This window comes from Ceratosolen solmsi, unplaced genomic scaffold (genome assembly GCF_000503995.2).
Source record: "Ceratosolen solmsi marchali unplaced genomic scaffold, CerSol_1.0 scaffold30, whole genome shotgun sequence".
Taxonomy (NCBI): Eukaryota; Metazoa; Arthropoda; class Insecta; order Hymenoptera; family Agaonidae; genus Ceratosolen; species Ceratosolen solmsi.
Genome location: NW_011948421.1, coordinates 7,024,477 through 7,042,015, shown reverse-complemented (window position 1 = coordinate 7,042,015; position 17,539 = coordinate 7,024,477). Strand labels below are relative to the sequence as shown.

At 23.0% G+C, this 17,539-nt stretch overlaps 4 protein-coding genes across 5 annotated transcripts; 3 read left to right on the top strand and 1 right to left on the bottom strand.

Annotated features, from left to right (window-relative positions):
- The first annotated feature begins 752 nt into the window (after positions 1 to 752).
- On the top strand, positions 753 to 1,958 carry LOC105361490 (phosphatidate cytidylyltransferase, mitochondrial). Its single transcript, XM_011498686.1, has one exon. The coding sequence runs from the start codon at positions 805 to 807 to the stop codon at positions 1,912 to 1,914; it is 1,110 nt and encodes a 369-aa protein (XP_011496988.1). The 5' UTR covers positions 753 to 804; the 3' UTR covers positions 1,915 to 1,958.
- A 1,046-nt stretch (positions 1,959 to 3,004) lies between these two features.
- On the top strand, positions 3,005 to 5,132 carry LOC105361488 (GPALPP motifs-containing protein 1). Its single transcript, XM_011498685.1, has 4 exons — positions 3,005 to 3,648; positions 4,106 to 4,285; positions 4,491 to 4,637; positions 4,921 to 5,132. Exons 1-4 carry the CDS (start codon positions 3,031 to 3,033, stop codon positions 5,077 to 5,079), a joined length of 1,104 nt encoding a protein of 367 aa, XP_011496987.1. The 5' UTR covers positions 3,005 to 3,030; the 3' UTR covers positions 5,080 to 5,132.
- Positions 5,133 to 5,735: 603 nt separating this feature from the next.
- On the bottom strand, positions 5,736 to 8,780 carry Sec24AB (Protein transport protein Sec24AB). The gene has a single exon (XM_011498684.1). The coding sequence runs from the start codon at positions 8,740 to 8,742 to the stop codon at positions 5,809 to 5,811; it is 2,934 nt and encodes a 977-aa protein (XP_011496986.1). The 5' UTR covers positions 8,743 to 8,780; the 3' UTR covers positions 5,736 to 5,808.
- Positions 8,781 to 12,830: 4,050 nt separating this feature from the next.
- On the top strand, positions 12,831 to 17,539 carry LOC105361486 (E3 ubiquitin-protein ligase RNF13). 2 transcript variants are annotated; one of them, XM_011498682.1, is made up of 7 exons: positions 12,831 to 13,007; positions 13,196 to 13,391; positions 13,487 to 13,695; positions 14,388 to 14,562; positions 14,768 to 15,181; positions 16,379 to 16,608; positions 17,010 to 17,539. In XM_011498682.1, exons 1-6 carry the CDS (start codon positions 12,831 to 12,833, stop codon positions 16,582 to 16,584), a joined length of 1,377 nt encoding a protein of 458 aa, XP_011496984.1. In that variant the 3' UTR covers positions 16,585 to 16,608; positions 17,010 to 17,539. The 2 variants fall into 2 exon arrangements, with proteins under 2 accessions (XP_011496984.1, XP_011496985.1); XM_011498683.1 differs by lacking the exon at positions 12,831 to 13,007 and having other exon boundaries at positions 13,327 to 13,391; positions 13,456 to 13,695.

Below are 17,539 nucleotides of genomic sequence, written 5' to 3'. Positions count from 1 at the left end.
CGGAAATTCAAATATAAATGTTCTTAAAGTTATTTCAAATTAGTTTTAAATGAAAAAATAAAAATTTCAATTTTAGCTATAGACCAAAACATTAAACGTTATGATTATTTTACAAAAGGCAAAGAGCTAAAACTCATAGAAGGTAATCAGCGATTTTCTATATTGACATAATTATATGGATTATGCATATATTTACAAAAATATGTAACTTACTTTACACGTGTAATGTAAACACACGCAGCATGCATTGTATGCTTTGTGTAAAAATAATACATATTATATATAACGTAATTCATATTTTGCTATCATTTTCAGCTGTTTGTAAATTTGTTACCTTTAAAATTTCAATGTTTCATTTTTGTTATATTCAAAGCGTAAAAAAGCAAAAGAAGATAATTAATTATAACTGTTGACTTACAGTTTTTTGTTATTAAAAAACCACACAGATATTTTTCTACTGTCAAAAGTAAATATAAAAAAATTGTGAAAATGTTAAAGGACGTTTGTTAAAGAATAATAATTCGTCATTTTTTGAGGTCAGTTAATGTAAAAAATTATTAGATACGTTTTTCATTGGCGCCTAGTCGTGAAAATCATTTTATAGGTTAATTCGTGCATAAAAAAGCCGGATAATCATTTGATAAAGTAGAAGTATTAAAATACTGAAGTTTCTAAATAAATAAAAGCATTAAAAAATCTATGAAATTTGTTTTCTCCCTGTTTTTTTGAAAGTTAAAAAAATTTATTTATACATTTTAGAAGGTTATCTATAATTTCTCTGTATAATTACATAAAAACAAGAAAATGATAGAAAAAGTAGTAAAAACCATTCTGCAGGATTATCCTAAAAATATAAAATTCTGTTTCGCTTATGGATCTGGAGTATTTAAACAAAAAGTTGATTCATTTAATAATATGCTGGATCTTATATTTGTTGTCCATAATCCTTGTCAGTGGCATTTTGAAAATATAAATAAAAATCCAACACATTATGCCCAACCTTTACGATTTTTTGGTCATAAAGTCATTACTAAAGTACAGGAATCAGGAGGAGCTAAAGTATATTATAACACACTTATCAAAACATCTGAAGGACGAAATATTAAATATGGAGTCATTTCAGAAATTTCATTGGTAGAAGATTTGTTAGATTGGAATGTATTATATTTATCTGGACGCTTACATAAACCAGTGCAGGTTATTATAGAACCAGATGAAAAATCTCAATTAAGAACTGCTTTAGTACAAAATTTACATTCAGCTATTCATGCAACATTAATTTTATTACCAGAACATTTTAGTGAAATTGAATTTTATAAAACTATTGTTGGATTATCATATAATGGAGATTTTCGTATGATTTTTGGAGAAGACAAAAATAAGATAAATAATATTGTTTGGCCACAATTAAATAAATTTAAAGAGCTTTATTCTCCAATATTAAAATATTTTGATCAATATATAGATATCCCAAAAAATAATTATAATGATATTTGTTATCAGGATATTAGTCCAGAAGCAAAAATATATCATTTAAATAAGTTACCAAGAGTTCCTCAGATTAAATTGATTCAAATTTGGTCACAAGGTCAGAAATCTAAGGATATTGAAGATTGTTTGAGAGCTATTGCACATGATCCTGATTCTAGTGAAATTTTGGACCAATGTCTTCGAAATATTGTGTGTAAATCTAGTATTTTTCAAAGTCTTAAAGGAATTATAACAGCAGGTTTTATTAAATCTGTACAATATAGTAATAGAAAGATAATGAAAATGATAAAATCAACAAAACAAAGAGAGAAGTTTCTCCCTCATATATGTGATAAAAACTTCAATAAAAGTGACTTACACATAAAATCTGTAATAAAAACTGAAATTGAAAGTAGTAGTTCAGACAAGCGAATAAAACAATAAAATCATATTTTTTATTTGTTATAACTGTTTGTTGTCATTTATAATTAAATAAAGGATAGTGTACTGCTAAATTATAAAGTTTTTATTTAAAATGAACTGTATTTATCAGAAGTTCTTTCTATTTGTATCAATTAAAAATTAATATATAATAGAATGTTTCTTATATAATCATTCATTAAAATAATTTTAATACAATCGGACAGAAGTAATATTGGTAAAATTTTTTAAATATTATGTATATCATTTATAAATTCTTTATTAATTATTTCATTAAATTTATAAATTATATTAATGCCAAGAAATTAATTTGAATAAAATATATTGTACAAGTTCTTTTGTATGTAAAATTAAATATATTTATTTCTTAAAATATAAGAATATTCATTATGCTATTAAATCGAACAAAAAAGGCTAATTTATAAAACTAAAATGCCAAATAGTTTTTATTTTCAGAATCCAACAGATTAATCTTAAAAAATGGATACAGATTCAGAAAGTCAAGATAGTGATGAAGGACGACGATTTCGTTTTGAAACGACTCGAAAAGATGCGATTTCAGTATCACAATCTCAACGAAAAGTGTTTTTACAATCACCACAACGTAGCAAAAATATGAAACATTGGGCACATTCTAAAAATAGAAATTCTCGAAAGGAAAGATCTAAATATTCAAAAGATAATCTTGTACAAAAAAATCGATCATCAAATGATAGAATCACAAATAGTAAATATTCAATAAAAGATATAAGGTTAAAGGATATAAAGAATAGTAGTAGAGATTCAAGTTCGAAGAGAGAACATAATGATTCTCGTAATTATGGCGCAAAAGATTTTCGAAGTTACGATTCAAGGGAAATAAAAGACAGCAAGAATTATAGTAATGATAAACATAAAAGTAAGTCACGAGACAAACACAAAAAACGGTCTAAAAATAAGAGTCGAGAAAAAAGTGATCAAATTACATCTGAAAATATTTCAAAAAAAGAAGACAAAAAGAATAGCATTGATACTTCTTTCATTTCCATGGAAACAGAAGAAGTTGAAGTTAAGAAAACAAAAATAACTAAAAAAAAGTGTATGGAAGATAATATAAACAAAGTTAGTAAATCAGATATTATGATGAATCTAACATCTACTGTAGGAAATACTACAGTACATCCTAAAAAACTGAAATCATTTTTTGACAGAATTATTCATAAACAAAATCATGATGCTAACAGTTCATTTTATGGTCCTACATTATCTTTAGAATTAGAAAAAAAATTTATTAATGCTAATGATATTGAAATTCCTATAAAAAATATAGAGAAAACGAAATTACCTCTATATTCTGTACCAAATTATAATCAAAATGTAATTGAGCCAGTTTTGTCTAAAAATCATAGACAATCATCACCAATAACAAATAATAGTATTGGCACTGATAAAGAAAAAAAAACAAAAAAAATAGAAAAATATGAAATAGATACATATAATCTTGAAAAACAAGAGATAGAAACATTTGGTCCAGTTTTACCTCCACACATGGAAAAACATAGAGTAATTGAATCAGTATTACTTGAAAATATAATTTCTAGTGATAATAAAGTTATAGATACGCCTTTGAGATCTAATATTGAAGATGACGAAACATTTGGTCCTCTACCTGTTGATCATCCTGCCATTCGAAAAAGTTATATTCAAATCCAACTTGAGCAAAGAGCAAAACAGGTTAAGGCTAAAATCAAAGATAAAGTAAGAAATAAATTTCTTATCTGTGTTTTTTAGATTATTTAATATTTTTCTATGTAAACTTTTAATGCAATAATTTAGTTTATTTTAATAGATGGCTACATTAAATTAATGACATTTATTAAAAAAATTTTATATCTACAAAAATGATAAAAATAATAAATTGCGAACAATACTGTACTAATAATAATGCACATAATTTATTATTATATCTTTTTCAAAAAATAAATTTATGTAAAACTATAAGTATAATTTTATTAACAGAATGTAGTATTTATCAATAAATCAATTATTTTATACACATTCAATAACAAAAGTAATATATATATATATATATATATATATATATATTTATTAAAAATCGTTTGCTTTAAGCTGGTTAACATTCGTAATATTATTTAAACGTAATAAAAAAGTTAATAAAAAACATAATTAAATATAAAATATAATTATTTTGAAGATTAGTTCAGAAAAAAGAAAACGAGAGGAATGGATGGTTGAACTACCACCAACACATGCAATTGCTTTAAGCTTTGAATCAAGGTCTCGTAAATTTAAAATGAATGAAGGTTCAGATTTATCTGATCGATCAATGTGGACAGATACACCAGTAGACAAATATTTTAAACAAACAGAAAAGGTAATATTTTTACATTGTAATCAGTAAAGAAGGCCATACAATAATTTCTAACACTTTAAAAAGATTTTTAATAAATCCTTATTTATTATAATTTTTTATTTAATGAAAATTTAGGAAATTTTAAAATTAAAATAATTCATTTAATCTAATCATATTATAATATTTTATAAAAGATTAATTTTCATTAACATAAATTTTTTAATAGAAAGAACCCCTATTTGTTAAATCTGAAGAGTCAAATAACAAGTTAAACAAATGCAAATATGAAGATGTAATAAAAGAATCTGTTAAACAAGTAAAATGTGAATCATTATTAGATATGCATTTGAAATCATTGAAACGAAAGAAAAAGGTAATTTATAAATCACTGCATAAAGAAGTTATAAATTAATTAAAACAATAATAAATTCTTTAATTGAAATTAATTTTTGGTAATTGTTTTTTAAATTAATCCAATTTAATTTTATGTTTTATATATCGTCATTGTAATTATAGAATATTGAAATAAAAAAAAAATTAGTGTTTTTTAAATTTTAGTTTAATTAAGTTTGATGTAATAATTAAAATCAATGTCAACTAAGTCTTCATTTGAATCTATTAAAAAATCTTCCATTTATTTTTATACTTTGTTTTAGAAATTAGAAAAGGAAGCAAAAGAATTCGGATTATCAACGCGAAGACCTTTTGATCGAGATATTGATTTACAAATGAATCGTTTGAATGATGCAAGGAAGAAAAATATTTTTGAAAAGGCTAGTTGTTTTAATGAGAGATTTACACCTGGAAAAATTTAATTTGTACATTACAGATAAATTAATTGTAAATTTAAAGTTTAAGATTAGAAAATAGTAAAATAGACACATTTTACATTTTTAATTAAATTTTTCCTTTTTATAGGCTTTTTTTCTAAGCAAATAATATTGCATAGAAGAATTGTAAAACAAAAGCTTAAATATTTTAATTTAAATAATGAATTAAAATATTTTTGATTTATTATTAATCAGTATATAATTTCATTTTTCATAACCTACTTAACTCTGTATATGTTCAGTTTAAATATAAATACAGTGGTACAAATACTCAATCAGCTTTTCCTGTAGGTTGTTTCTTGTTAATATTACTTGTACATTGTAAATTTTGAAATAAACATGAAGCTTATTAAATAAAGTTTATACAAATACTTGTTTATTCAATTAAAAAATGTTATTAAAATTAGTTTTATGTTGTTTGTTACTAAATATATATTTTTTTAAGGTAATTTTATTTTATTTATTTGTATTTAATTTTTATTTTATATTATAAAATTATTTTAATAAAACATACTATTTTCTGTTTTTGCAAAAACATTGCATTTTCTATTTTATTTAATTAATTTTATTAAACTTCTATATAATCATATGCGAATCTTTCATTCAATTTAATTTTAAATAATTTAAAAAAGATTTCAAACTTATAATTTTTATTTATTTGTAACAAATTTATTTTTTGCAAATCACCCATACATGCATGATTACAAAACTTCTTTATTTTATTTGAGATTTTATATGTTGAAGAAATTCGTAGTAACTCAATGCATTTTCAAACCTATCTTCAATTAATCGTTCTGTAAATTGTGTTCTAAAGCAACTGTCATCTCGAATTATCTGTAGCGTTGCAAAATATGGTTTCTTCTCTTGAAGACTAGCAATGAAAGTCCTCAGTCTTTGCGACTCTGGAGTTGCCAATTCTGGTAGTTCATACATTTCCTCTGGTATAGCTGTAAAAGTGTCAATTCCAAATATATTGTAATAAAATGAAGGATGAATATTTTTTCCAATATAGAGAAACATTTGGTCTCCAGCATCCAATAAAAATGCTCCTCTAGAGTCTAATTTTTCAGCTGAAAGATGCAATCTTTCAGGATGTGGATTAAGTTGTCCATCTATTTCAGTGATGATCTTTGTTACATAGATATGCACTGGATATAAATCAGGATAAATCAGCTGTATAAGTTGAGTTAATGGTAAACTTTTTAACTGACACATGATATAAACGCGATCATCCAGTCTTGTATTTACTCCAAATCTGAAGGCACGACACTTCAGCAAAGCAATTATATATACAGGCAGCAGCTTCAGATTTTGTGGAGCTACTAAACCACTACCTGGATATGACTGTAAAAGTTTGTATGAGGATAACACATCTACAGCTGCATTTATCAAAGCATCCCTGGCATCAGATAGTGAGGATTGCACTGATTTGTCAACTGCCATTTTTGCTAATAGTCCAATTATACATTGTTGATCTGCTGAATAAAGTATATCTGATAGATTTGAAGAGATAGGAAGGCATAAAGTGTGAACTCTGATTCTCCTTTCGCCTGTGCTAGATGTATACAACAAGGCAACTTGAAAAGCAACGTTTTGCATATCTGATAGATTTTCCTCTATTGACACTTGCATTCCAAAGCCTGCATCTGGATTAATATTTGGTAAACTTAATAAATCAGTTGACCGAACAAAAAAATTACCATGGTAAGTATGAATAGTTAATCCACGTGTACATCTTATTCTCATAACAGCCTCAAAACCAATTCTGCGTGTAAGATAACGCCGTAAAATTTTCTCTAAGATCTCAATATGATGAATTTTTGATGCTTGAAATAAAGGTAAATAATGAATACTTCCTCCAGAAAATTTACAAATACCTGATAATGTAGCTAGATCACTATATTGACAATTCATCAGAAATAAATCAACAGCTATTTGTTGACCACTGCAATCTAAAGCTAACCGTTTATAAAAATCTGTAGCAGGATTTAAGTAAGGAATATCTTTTCCTGATCTTGTGTTTGGATCTTCACGAGCTTGCAGTGCACCTGGACCTATATTAGGTAAACATAATTGAAATACAGTGATTCTACCACCAGTTGGTGACATGAGTTTGAGAGCAGCTTGAAGAGCAGCACCTAAAGCACAATTAGTATCATTATTGTCTTTAAACATATTTGGCAACTGACTTAATAAATCTTTTAGAAGCTCCTCCCGTTCCTTTAAATTAACAATTAAATTTTCTGGACACGGTAGGAAAATATCATCAACATCCAACATTATTAGTTGATGTGGCTGAGACACGTTATCTTGCATGCTAAAAAAGTGAATTGCCGAATTAACTGCTAAGAATCCAATTTGGGTTCTACTATCACCAGGAAGTCTCGACATTTCTTCAGATATAATATTACATACAATAGATAAGTAACCACTTTCAACAGCTAATCGTGATACATCAAATATGAAAAGATATACAGCAGGTTGCGGTGGACGTAACATGTATTCGCTTGGTGCAATAAATTCAATAGTACTTGTTCGTATCTCAGGTCTTCGAGATGGATCTCCGTAAGATTTTGTAGCAGGATCAAAAAGGAATTCTTCAGGAAGTTCATTAACTTTATAACATAAATTACATTTCCATCTTTTAGAATCTACAAAGTAAACAAAAGGATTTATGTATGTTCTACATAATCGACAACGGACAATTGTATTACTTTGTATTGTAGATATAGAATTTAAATCTTTAAAGGGATGTATAAGTATGCCTAATGGTAAACGTGATTTTTGTAATAAAGAATTTGAATCAGGAATTTTTGTTAATGTACATCGGAAAATTTCAGAACTGCAATTAACTCGATCCAAAAGATCTTGATGTAATTTTATTCTTGGTGGAGAAACTTTTTCAAATGGTAAGACATTTCGACATTGTAAAAGATCGACAGAGTCCATACCCCAAATTTTATTAAAACCAGCTTTTGTAACAGACATATTTGGTTGATCCACCACATTATTGTAGAAGTTGAAGTTAGTGTAATTTGGTGATTTCATATCTAATAATCGATTTGTTGTTGAATTAACTTGTGAAATTCTAGGTGGAATAGAATTAGTTGAATATTCAGTTTTATGTTCAAATGAAGATATTCTTCCTGAAAGATTTACATTTTGAAATTGTTGAGATAATGCATCTGTTGCATCTGATCTTTTTAAAATTGGACCACTATTTAACACATTTCCACTATTGTTTAAAATTAATATATCACTATTTGTAGGTTTATGATTATTTAATAAAGGCTCACCACTGTTTAATAATATTTCTTTAATATTTACCAAAGGCTTATTACTGTTTAATATAGGTCTACTAATATTTAATATATTTCCACTATTATTTAATACAGGTCTAGTATTATATAATAAATTGCCCCTATTTGATATAGATCCGTTGTTACTCAATACAGGTTCACCACTACTAAATATTGATCTATCACTTTTATATATAGATCCACTAATATTTGATAAAGATTCAACACTATTTAAACATTTACTCTCTGTAACAATTTCATTATAAACTGTACAGTTTTTACCAGGATGGAATGATTCCCCGCCAACAAAATTAGATTCATTAGGTAGTAAATCATCTTTTTGATTCATTGAATAAAAATTTTGTGAAACAGTTCTAAATAATAAAAAATTACCTTTTATGAATGATCAAGAGGTTATTTTCTAATTATTCTGAAACAGCAAATATAAATATCTTTAAATATATTTACAAAATATGAAAATTAATACGTAAATGTTACCTTTTTACAAATTAGTAATTTTATCTAATCACAACTATAATAAAAAATAAAATATATATTATATGATTTAAGTATAAATTTCTTCTAAAGTAAAAAATAATTTTTTAATTGTATTGACTTAAGCTTAATACCAAATTGTTTTTTTTTGTTTATTAAGCATTAATTTCAAATTGGCTGCATTAATTTCTTTCTTTTCTTAATAATTTTTTCCATTGTAAATTTTAACCCTAAAGGTGTGTCTGCAACATCCGTTATCTAACCTTTATACGTCAATGAACATAATCATCATTGACAGATCCCGCATTTAAAGAAAATTTCAATGGTCATATATATCATTGTATCTACGCTGCGGAACGAATGATCGAACATTTTTACCATCGCAATTTCTAATAGCAAGCATTAATTACAATTATATTAATTGTAATTTTATTTCATTCTGTTTATCGCGTAATTATTTTTTTAGGTGCTTAGTATATAATTAGTTATTCATAATAAAATAAAAATTTCAATAAAAATATATATTACCTTCGATAATTTTATATACATAAAATATAATATATTATATTATAATATATGGAATAGTTTGTAAGTTTTTTCAATAAATATAGGCTAATAGACAATTCAAATATGTGAAAATTTCATGATGTAGAATATGTACTATATGTAAGATACTGTTAAATATACATTGATAAGAGGATTAATAGAATCATTAGAATAATTTAAAAAATTAAAAAGATAAACACAAATTTTTATACAAAATTTGTGCAATTAATTAAAAATAATTTTAACCAAAATATTTAAAAATATTAATTAAGAATATTAAAGAAAAAACGGTTTGATACATTATCAATTTAATAAATTATCATAAGAAATTATATATTCATTCATATTTTTATAAAAATAAAAAATTAAATATACTAACGAAGTTTATTTTTTAAATATTCTACAATAAACAACAATTAATCCCATAATACATATACAATATAATTGTATAAAAAATACAAATTAATATATATATTACAATACAATTAATAAAAAAAATATATAAAAAATAAATTAAGGTAAATTAAAAAAAAGCATTGCAGATGGCGTCGACATAAGTTTCAGTTTCAACTAATTTTGCTTTCGGAATTGGTGATATATAGTTTTGTAAAAAAAGGCGCAAGGCAAGAACGTAATGTAAAAATAATTTAACAATTATAAAGTGGATATGCATTAGTAAAGTGTATACTGCTTATTAAAAAAAAGTTCTCGAAATTCAAACGCTTCTTTGAAACTTACCATATAAATTTGTGATATTCATGAAATGCTGTGATTTTCTGTGTCAACATTATTGCGAAGTTACAAATCGCGATCACAGTAAAAGCGCCACAAAAATTGACAAAATGTATAGTGTCCATATTTCCATAAAGTTTTCATTTTCCTATTTATCATTAAATTTAAGTACTTGAACAACTGAAAACAGTTTCGTTTATAGTGAATGAGGTTATCAAATTTGCATAATCGAAAACAGAAATCCAGTTATTTAAATAAATATAATATGTAATATACCAGGATACAATCATGAATTTTTATACAAGATTTTTCGTTTTTATATGAGAGAGAATTTTCATTAGTAGGTATATGTGTAAATTTAAAAACAATTCATGAAACAATATAGAATTTTTTGACTCATTTTAAAATAAAAGATGATCTTAGATGACTTGTTCGAATTTTTTTATCTTTTATTAGACAATGTACTTAATTAACTTCAATTTTTGTGAAAATTCTTTTAATTACACCGTAATCTTTATATTACTAATATTCTAAAATAAAAAACAATTGTTTATAGATTTAATATATGAATATCAATATATGAGTGTATAATTTATTTGTCTGTTTAATCTATAGCAAAATAGATATAATATATAATTATTTTTCTTTGTTGTTTGTATATATAATTTAATACATAATTTAATGCGGAATTTTCCTTTTCTTACTTGACTCGTATGATAAGATAAAATTTAAATGTTAACTATCAACCATATGTCATATTACAAAGAATTTCGATGATTGAACATTACACAATTATAAATAATTTATATTTTTATTAACCAACTTCATTTCTTTTAATATATTTTTAATTAAAATGTATAAACTTAAGTTCGATATATTTTTATTATAGATATATATCATTTAATATTTATTAAATTGTTAATAATTTGAAGGTTATATAATAAAATACAACTTCATTTTTTTAATTGATTTATTTTTAATATAAATTTTATAATTTTAAAGAATGAAAGAGTTTTATTAATAGATACTATAAATATTATGTTTAAAATAATTAATAATTTGCTCAATTGTAGGTATTTTAAAATACATATATCAATCAATTTGTTAATAATCTTAATAATATAATTACCTTACATAATATCTTAGATATTACATAATATTTAAGTGTTAAATATTAAATTTAAATTAATTTTAAAATAAAATATAAATATAAAGTAGGTGAAATGGTAACTTAAAATTAAATTTTTATTTTTTATTACAAAATAAGATAAAATTTGATCAAATATCAATAATTCTTTATTTTGTATCTAATATTTTTGTCCAATAATAATGAATTATTAGATTTTTAAAAATCTATAATAAATACTAAATAGCTTATTTATTATATTGTAAAGTATATCTTATTTCAAACAAATTATTACTAAGGAACTAACTATTTTTAAATACTTTAAAAATATTAGTAAAAAATTGTATATTTTTTGAAAATATCTTTATTCTTAACATAAAATTATGGTTGATTATTGATATTATCTCTGTTATTTTATTACATTATATTCCAGTATAAAATATGTAATTCACGGAGTAAAATATTTTTATTATGACATTAGTTTGAAAGTATAATGTTGTATTTCATTTAAATCAATTATGTATTTTCAATCAGTTTCAATAAGTTTAAAAAATAATTTTATTATTAACTATGTAGTTCAGAAGCGTAAGAAAACTTGGTGATCATACCTTTTTGATTACAGAAATAATAATTTTAATCATATTTTAAATCAATTTTGAATATCCTGATAAATATGGTTACAAAATTAGATATTGATAAGTATTGTCATATGTGATTGTATTTGTTATAGAAAAATCAACTGGTGTATCCAAAAAAAATTCTGTATATATTATTATACTCCATGATTTTGTTTACTTTTCATTAATTTAGAATCATTTCACTAGTGATATTTAATGTTATAAAAAATTAAAAAAATTGTTTTTGCTTTGTCTAAATTATTTTATTTTGTCAAATATTTTTCAAAAAACGAAACATGAGTTTATTTCATTCAATGTATTCGATCAATTTAAACATCTTGTCTATAATTGAATACTATCAATTATTTATCATTCAAATTTTATTAAAATAATATTACAAAACTGCTATTAGATGTTAACTGATCGTGATAGTGTTTTATAAAATCACATTCAAAATGTGAGTAAATTTTTGAGTTGCATTTTTTTAAAATAAATATAAGTCTGAATAATATAAATAATTATAAATAATAAATATAGTTTAAAATATCAATAGTTATTGAATAATAATTTTAAAATAGTTTAAAATAAACATATACTTGTTATTCTTAATAAAATTAGTTATATATATTATCTTCTCATTGAAATTTAATAACTACTTTTATTATCATTAATTGAAAGAAAGTTTTAAACATTAATTATAGTTAGATGATAGTTTCAGTTAATATTTTATTTATGTTATATATATAAGAATAATTTTTTAACGTGTTATTATTTTTATTCATAATTTCAGATAACGATAAACTGGTGCTGTTAAAACATTATTAAGTATAAGTAAAATTATAATATGTAATATGTAAAAATACTAAAATTCATAAATTAAAAATCTTAAAAAATTATAAACATTTAAGAACATATTAAAAAATGCTCAAATGTTTTAATAGATTAGTACAATTATGTTTTATGATAATTATTATTTATGCTGGCTGTGGAAAAACTGATATTTTAGTATTCTCTGCAAAAAATAGTCACAAAATAGAACAAGAATTTCGTGATATACCTGCAAGATTTGGTGATATTATACCAACAGAAGGAATTAAAGTAAGTTTGTTAATTAAACAATTTATTTAAATTTAAATATAAAAATTTAAAAATGTTGACCCTTTATTAGTACAATTGTTTTTAATTTATTTTACAGTTTTAAATTAAAAAATTTTTTTTGATACACATTAAATCTTACATTCTATATAATTTATTTTTGGTAAGTTATATATTATATTACTTTTTAGGGTTTAGTTATTTATTCCAATCCTTCCACAGCATGTCAGGATATAAAAACTCCACCAAATAGAACTGAATATTCTAGCTACAACTGGATAGTATTAATTGCCAGGTTGAATTGTAGTTTTGAAATTAAAGTTAGAAATGCCCAAAAAGCTGGTTATAATGCTGTAATTGTACATAATGTTAATAGTAATGATTTAGGTAAAAAAAACAATATATTCTTATAATTCTAATAATTTAATGAAATCAATTTTATTTCATTTAGAGGAAATGTAAATAATTTGATTGCATTTTAGAGCCAATGTCAGTTAAAGATTCAACAAATATAAGTATTCCATCAGTATTTGTTAGTGAATTTACTGGCTCATTTCTCAAAGATGTTTATTCCTATGAGGAAGGATACTTTGTTCTTATTAATGATCTTCCACTCAATTTCAACACTCATCTTTTATTACCATTTGCTATTGTTGTTGGCATTTGTTTTTTAGTCATAGTTATTTTTTTGGTAAGATTATTGTTATACATAATACAATATTTTATTAATTTGTAAGCCCGTTTTAAATATTTTATGTATCTTTTTTATATATAATCTCTATTTTAGACTAAATTTTCAAACTTCAAAATTCCTATTAAATATATAATTAAGAATATATCCTATAGAATATAAATTATTGAATATATCTATATAATTATAATTTATATTATATGAAACAATTTATGAAAGTATTTTCTAATATTGTGATCCTTATTTAAGATATTATTTATTAATATTTATATAGATTTTTATCTGTTTATTTTTAATTAATTTATTTTATTGTCTCTTTTAAAATTTGTTTCAGTTCAGTTTAAATATTCCTATAATAAAAGTTATGATTTCTAAAATTAGTAAATTGAATTAAATTGTTAATATAAATTAATTGTATGAATGAATATATTTAAGTAAGAGATCAAATTAATTTAAGTAAGATCAAAATAAAAAGTCTAAAATATTGTTCATATTTATAAGATAATATTTTTGAAATTCGAAACATACATTGAAAAATTTTAAATAAATGATTTTATCATTTATATTAAATAACAATGAGAATTGAGTTTTAGAAAAAGAATGTTATTATACATTTATACTTATAATTATTATTTATTGATTAGTAATAAAAATTAAGAAATAGAATGTATAATAAACAATATAATTTTCAGATTGTTAAGTGTATTAAAGATAGACGTAGACAGCAGAGACATCGATTACCATATTCAAGCTTGAAAAAAATTCCAACGCACAAATATACAAAAGGTGATCCATATGAAACATGCGCCATTTGCTTAGAAGATTACGTAGAGAATGAAAAATTACGAGTTCTTCCATGTGCACATGGTAAATGTGTTCTGTAATTTACTAAAAAATAAGTTATATCTATAATTAAAATAATTGAATTGTGATACAATTAACAAAATATTTAAAATGTACTAAATATTTAAATATGAAATTAGTCTTGTTAAATAAAATAATTTATTTTAAATAATTTTAAATAAATAATGTTACACTTTCTGATTTCATAAATTAATATCTTACCTTACAGCATATCATACAAAATGCATCGATCCTTGGTTGACGAAGAATCGTCGTGTTTGTCCTGTCTGCAAGCGCAAGGTTTTTGCTGCTGATGAACGTATTGAGACAGATTCTGAAAGTGACTCGGACGTTGATGACTCAACACCTCTTATACGCGATGGTACTCGATCCGGAACACAAGGTGGAACCTTTGCTCATCAACCAGAAAATCCTTTCTGGAGACATTTACACTTAAATCAACAACATCATCAGAGGCATGATTCTCAAAGCTCTAACAGCAGCTATTATTCAACGGATCGACCAGTTCTCAACGTAATTGAAAGTGGACAAACTGAAACAGAGGTAGATGCTGACAGCACAAATAATATTGATGCCACATCATGGACAGTCTTTCTTGTTTCAGATTCTCATAGTATAAACGGTGAGCATTTTCTGTTAATAATTTCTTAAATAATTTCTATTTTCATATAAATTGTTTAAATAATGAAGAGCGTGGTGATTTTTATATCTTTAAAGCTTTTATAAACAATGATAATATTTATCAATTCGTAATACAAAACCATGATCTTATACTTCAATTATGTATAATTGATTAAATATTATTCAAAAAATTATTAAATTCAGTTTAGTTAAAATATTATACTTATATATATATATATATATTACAAAGATTTTATTTTTTATCAATAATACAATTTTTAATGTTCAAATGTTTTATTAGTATATTATATTATAAACCAAATACGTTTTATAAATAAGTTTGATTATAATATATTTAACATAATTTTTAAATTATAGAACGTGTAAAATTATATTTAGCTCATTACTTTTTCAGTGTAATATGTTTATGATTTACTACAGATAAATTCATAATTTTTAAAATATAATTTTATTTAATTTATCAATTAAATATATTAAATATGAAAAATTAATTCATTTAATTTACTAATAACGACAAATATTTCTTAAAAATTAAATTTTTCTATTAAATCAATAACTACCAAATATTATTTAATAGTTTTTTATTTCATTTGTAGGTCTTTGTATGAATTTTATGCTAATTTAAAAATATCACTTAATTTTTCTTAATGCGGTTTTCATTTATATCATTTATTTGTATTTTAATTTTAAGTTTTATAACATTTAACCATATTATTTCAACTTTACGTAGTTTTGCATGCTTTATTTATTATTATATATCATTATTTATAATTATAAACTAATAGTATTTTTGAAATTAATATAATTTTTAGATTAAGATTAAAGAAACTAAAATATTAATATTGTTCAATATCAGAAAATATTAAAAAGATTAATGATAAAATTTATTTTTATTATTTATATCCAATTTTATACAAATTTAAGTTTATATTTTCACATTTATCATGTAATTTATTTATTTCTTGAATTAAGTAACAAGAAAGTATATATTATTTATGATAAACTATTTAAATGGTTCCATAAAAAAATTAAAATTTTTAGTAGATTACTTAAAAATATTAATAATATACAGATATAAACGATCACTTTGTATTTCTTATATTTAAAATACTCTTCAATTATTTTAAAAATAAATCAATTTCTTTTATATATGTTAAAAAAAATCTTTCCTATGTAGGTGAGGTACCAGATATTGAAAAATCTGTTAGTAGTACTAATCCGTATACAGTGAATTTATCAACAGACGCTAATGAACATTGTGTTTCACATATCAACCATTGTCTGGTAGAACAACATGCAAGGACTGTTTCTAGACCTAATGTTATTGGTTCATTAGGACTATCTATGGTATCTCAAACATGTGAAGAAGCTGATATAATATAATTTTGTTTAAAATCTTCCTTTAAGGTAAGTTTTCATATTTGTATAAAATAATAATAAACCATCGATTAAAATAATAAAATGATGAAATCAACAAGAAACCAAATGATTGATACAGATGTCATTTTCAAGCAGTATTTTTAAGTATTTTTACTCTTCGTTTCAGTACATTTTTTATAAATTTTTATTTTTTATTTAAAAAATATTCTATTCCTGTATTCTTCTGCTGTTATAAAATAATATGTATTTAATATAATAAATTAATTCTGTAAGAAACATACAAATGCATTTAATAAAAATATATATTTTCGTTAAATATTAATTTAGTATTTAGTATAAATAACATTTAGTAATATTAATTTATTACTGCAAAGTTATATATAATAAAGTCTATATAATAAAGCTATATAGACTTATTTATGTTACAGGAAGGATTAGGTCTTTCATTCAATCACACAATATAAATAAATTAATCAATTGGATCAATTGGCATTTAATGACTTACAGGTCTGATATTCATTGACCAGATATGTCTTGTATCAAAAGGCATTCGGTGTATCTTATAAATTATGAGATCCAGAAAAAGAGACTGGAGTTTTGTATACTTCGAAATATAAAAATAAATTTTTATTATTTAAAAAGTTATGCAGAGCTGGGATAGTTACCAATCTGCAAAGCAAATATGTATCACGTAGTTTTTATTTTGCTTTCTTTTAAAGTGATATACCTACTTTACAGTACTATCGCATTTCACTTAATGTATAAACAATGAACGTTTTGAAAAATAATTGCGATAATTTGTTCGTATACTAATGTGATATTGATTGAGAATGTGAACATATTGTTGTAGTAACATGCAGGCTAAACTTTACAAGATTCTTTCTCATATTATTCTCATAAGAAGCAGAATAATTCTTTATCATATTATAAATATTAAAGATTAAGTTTGCTTACTATG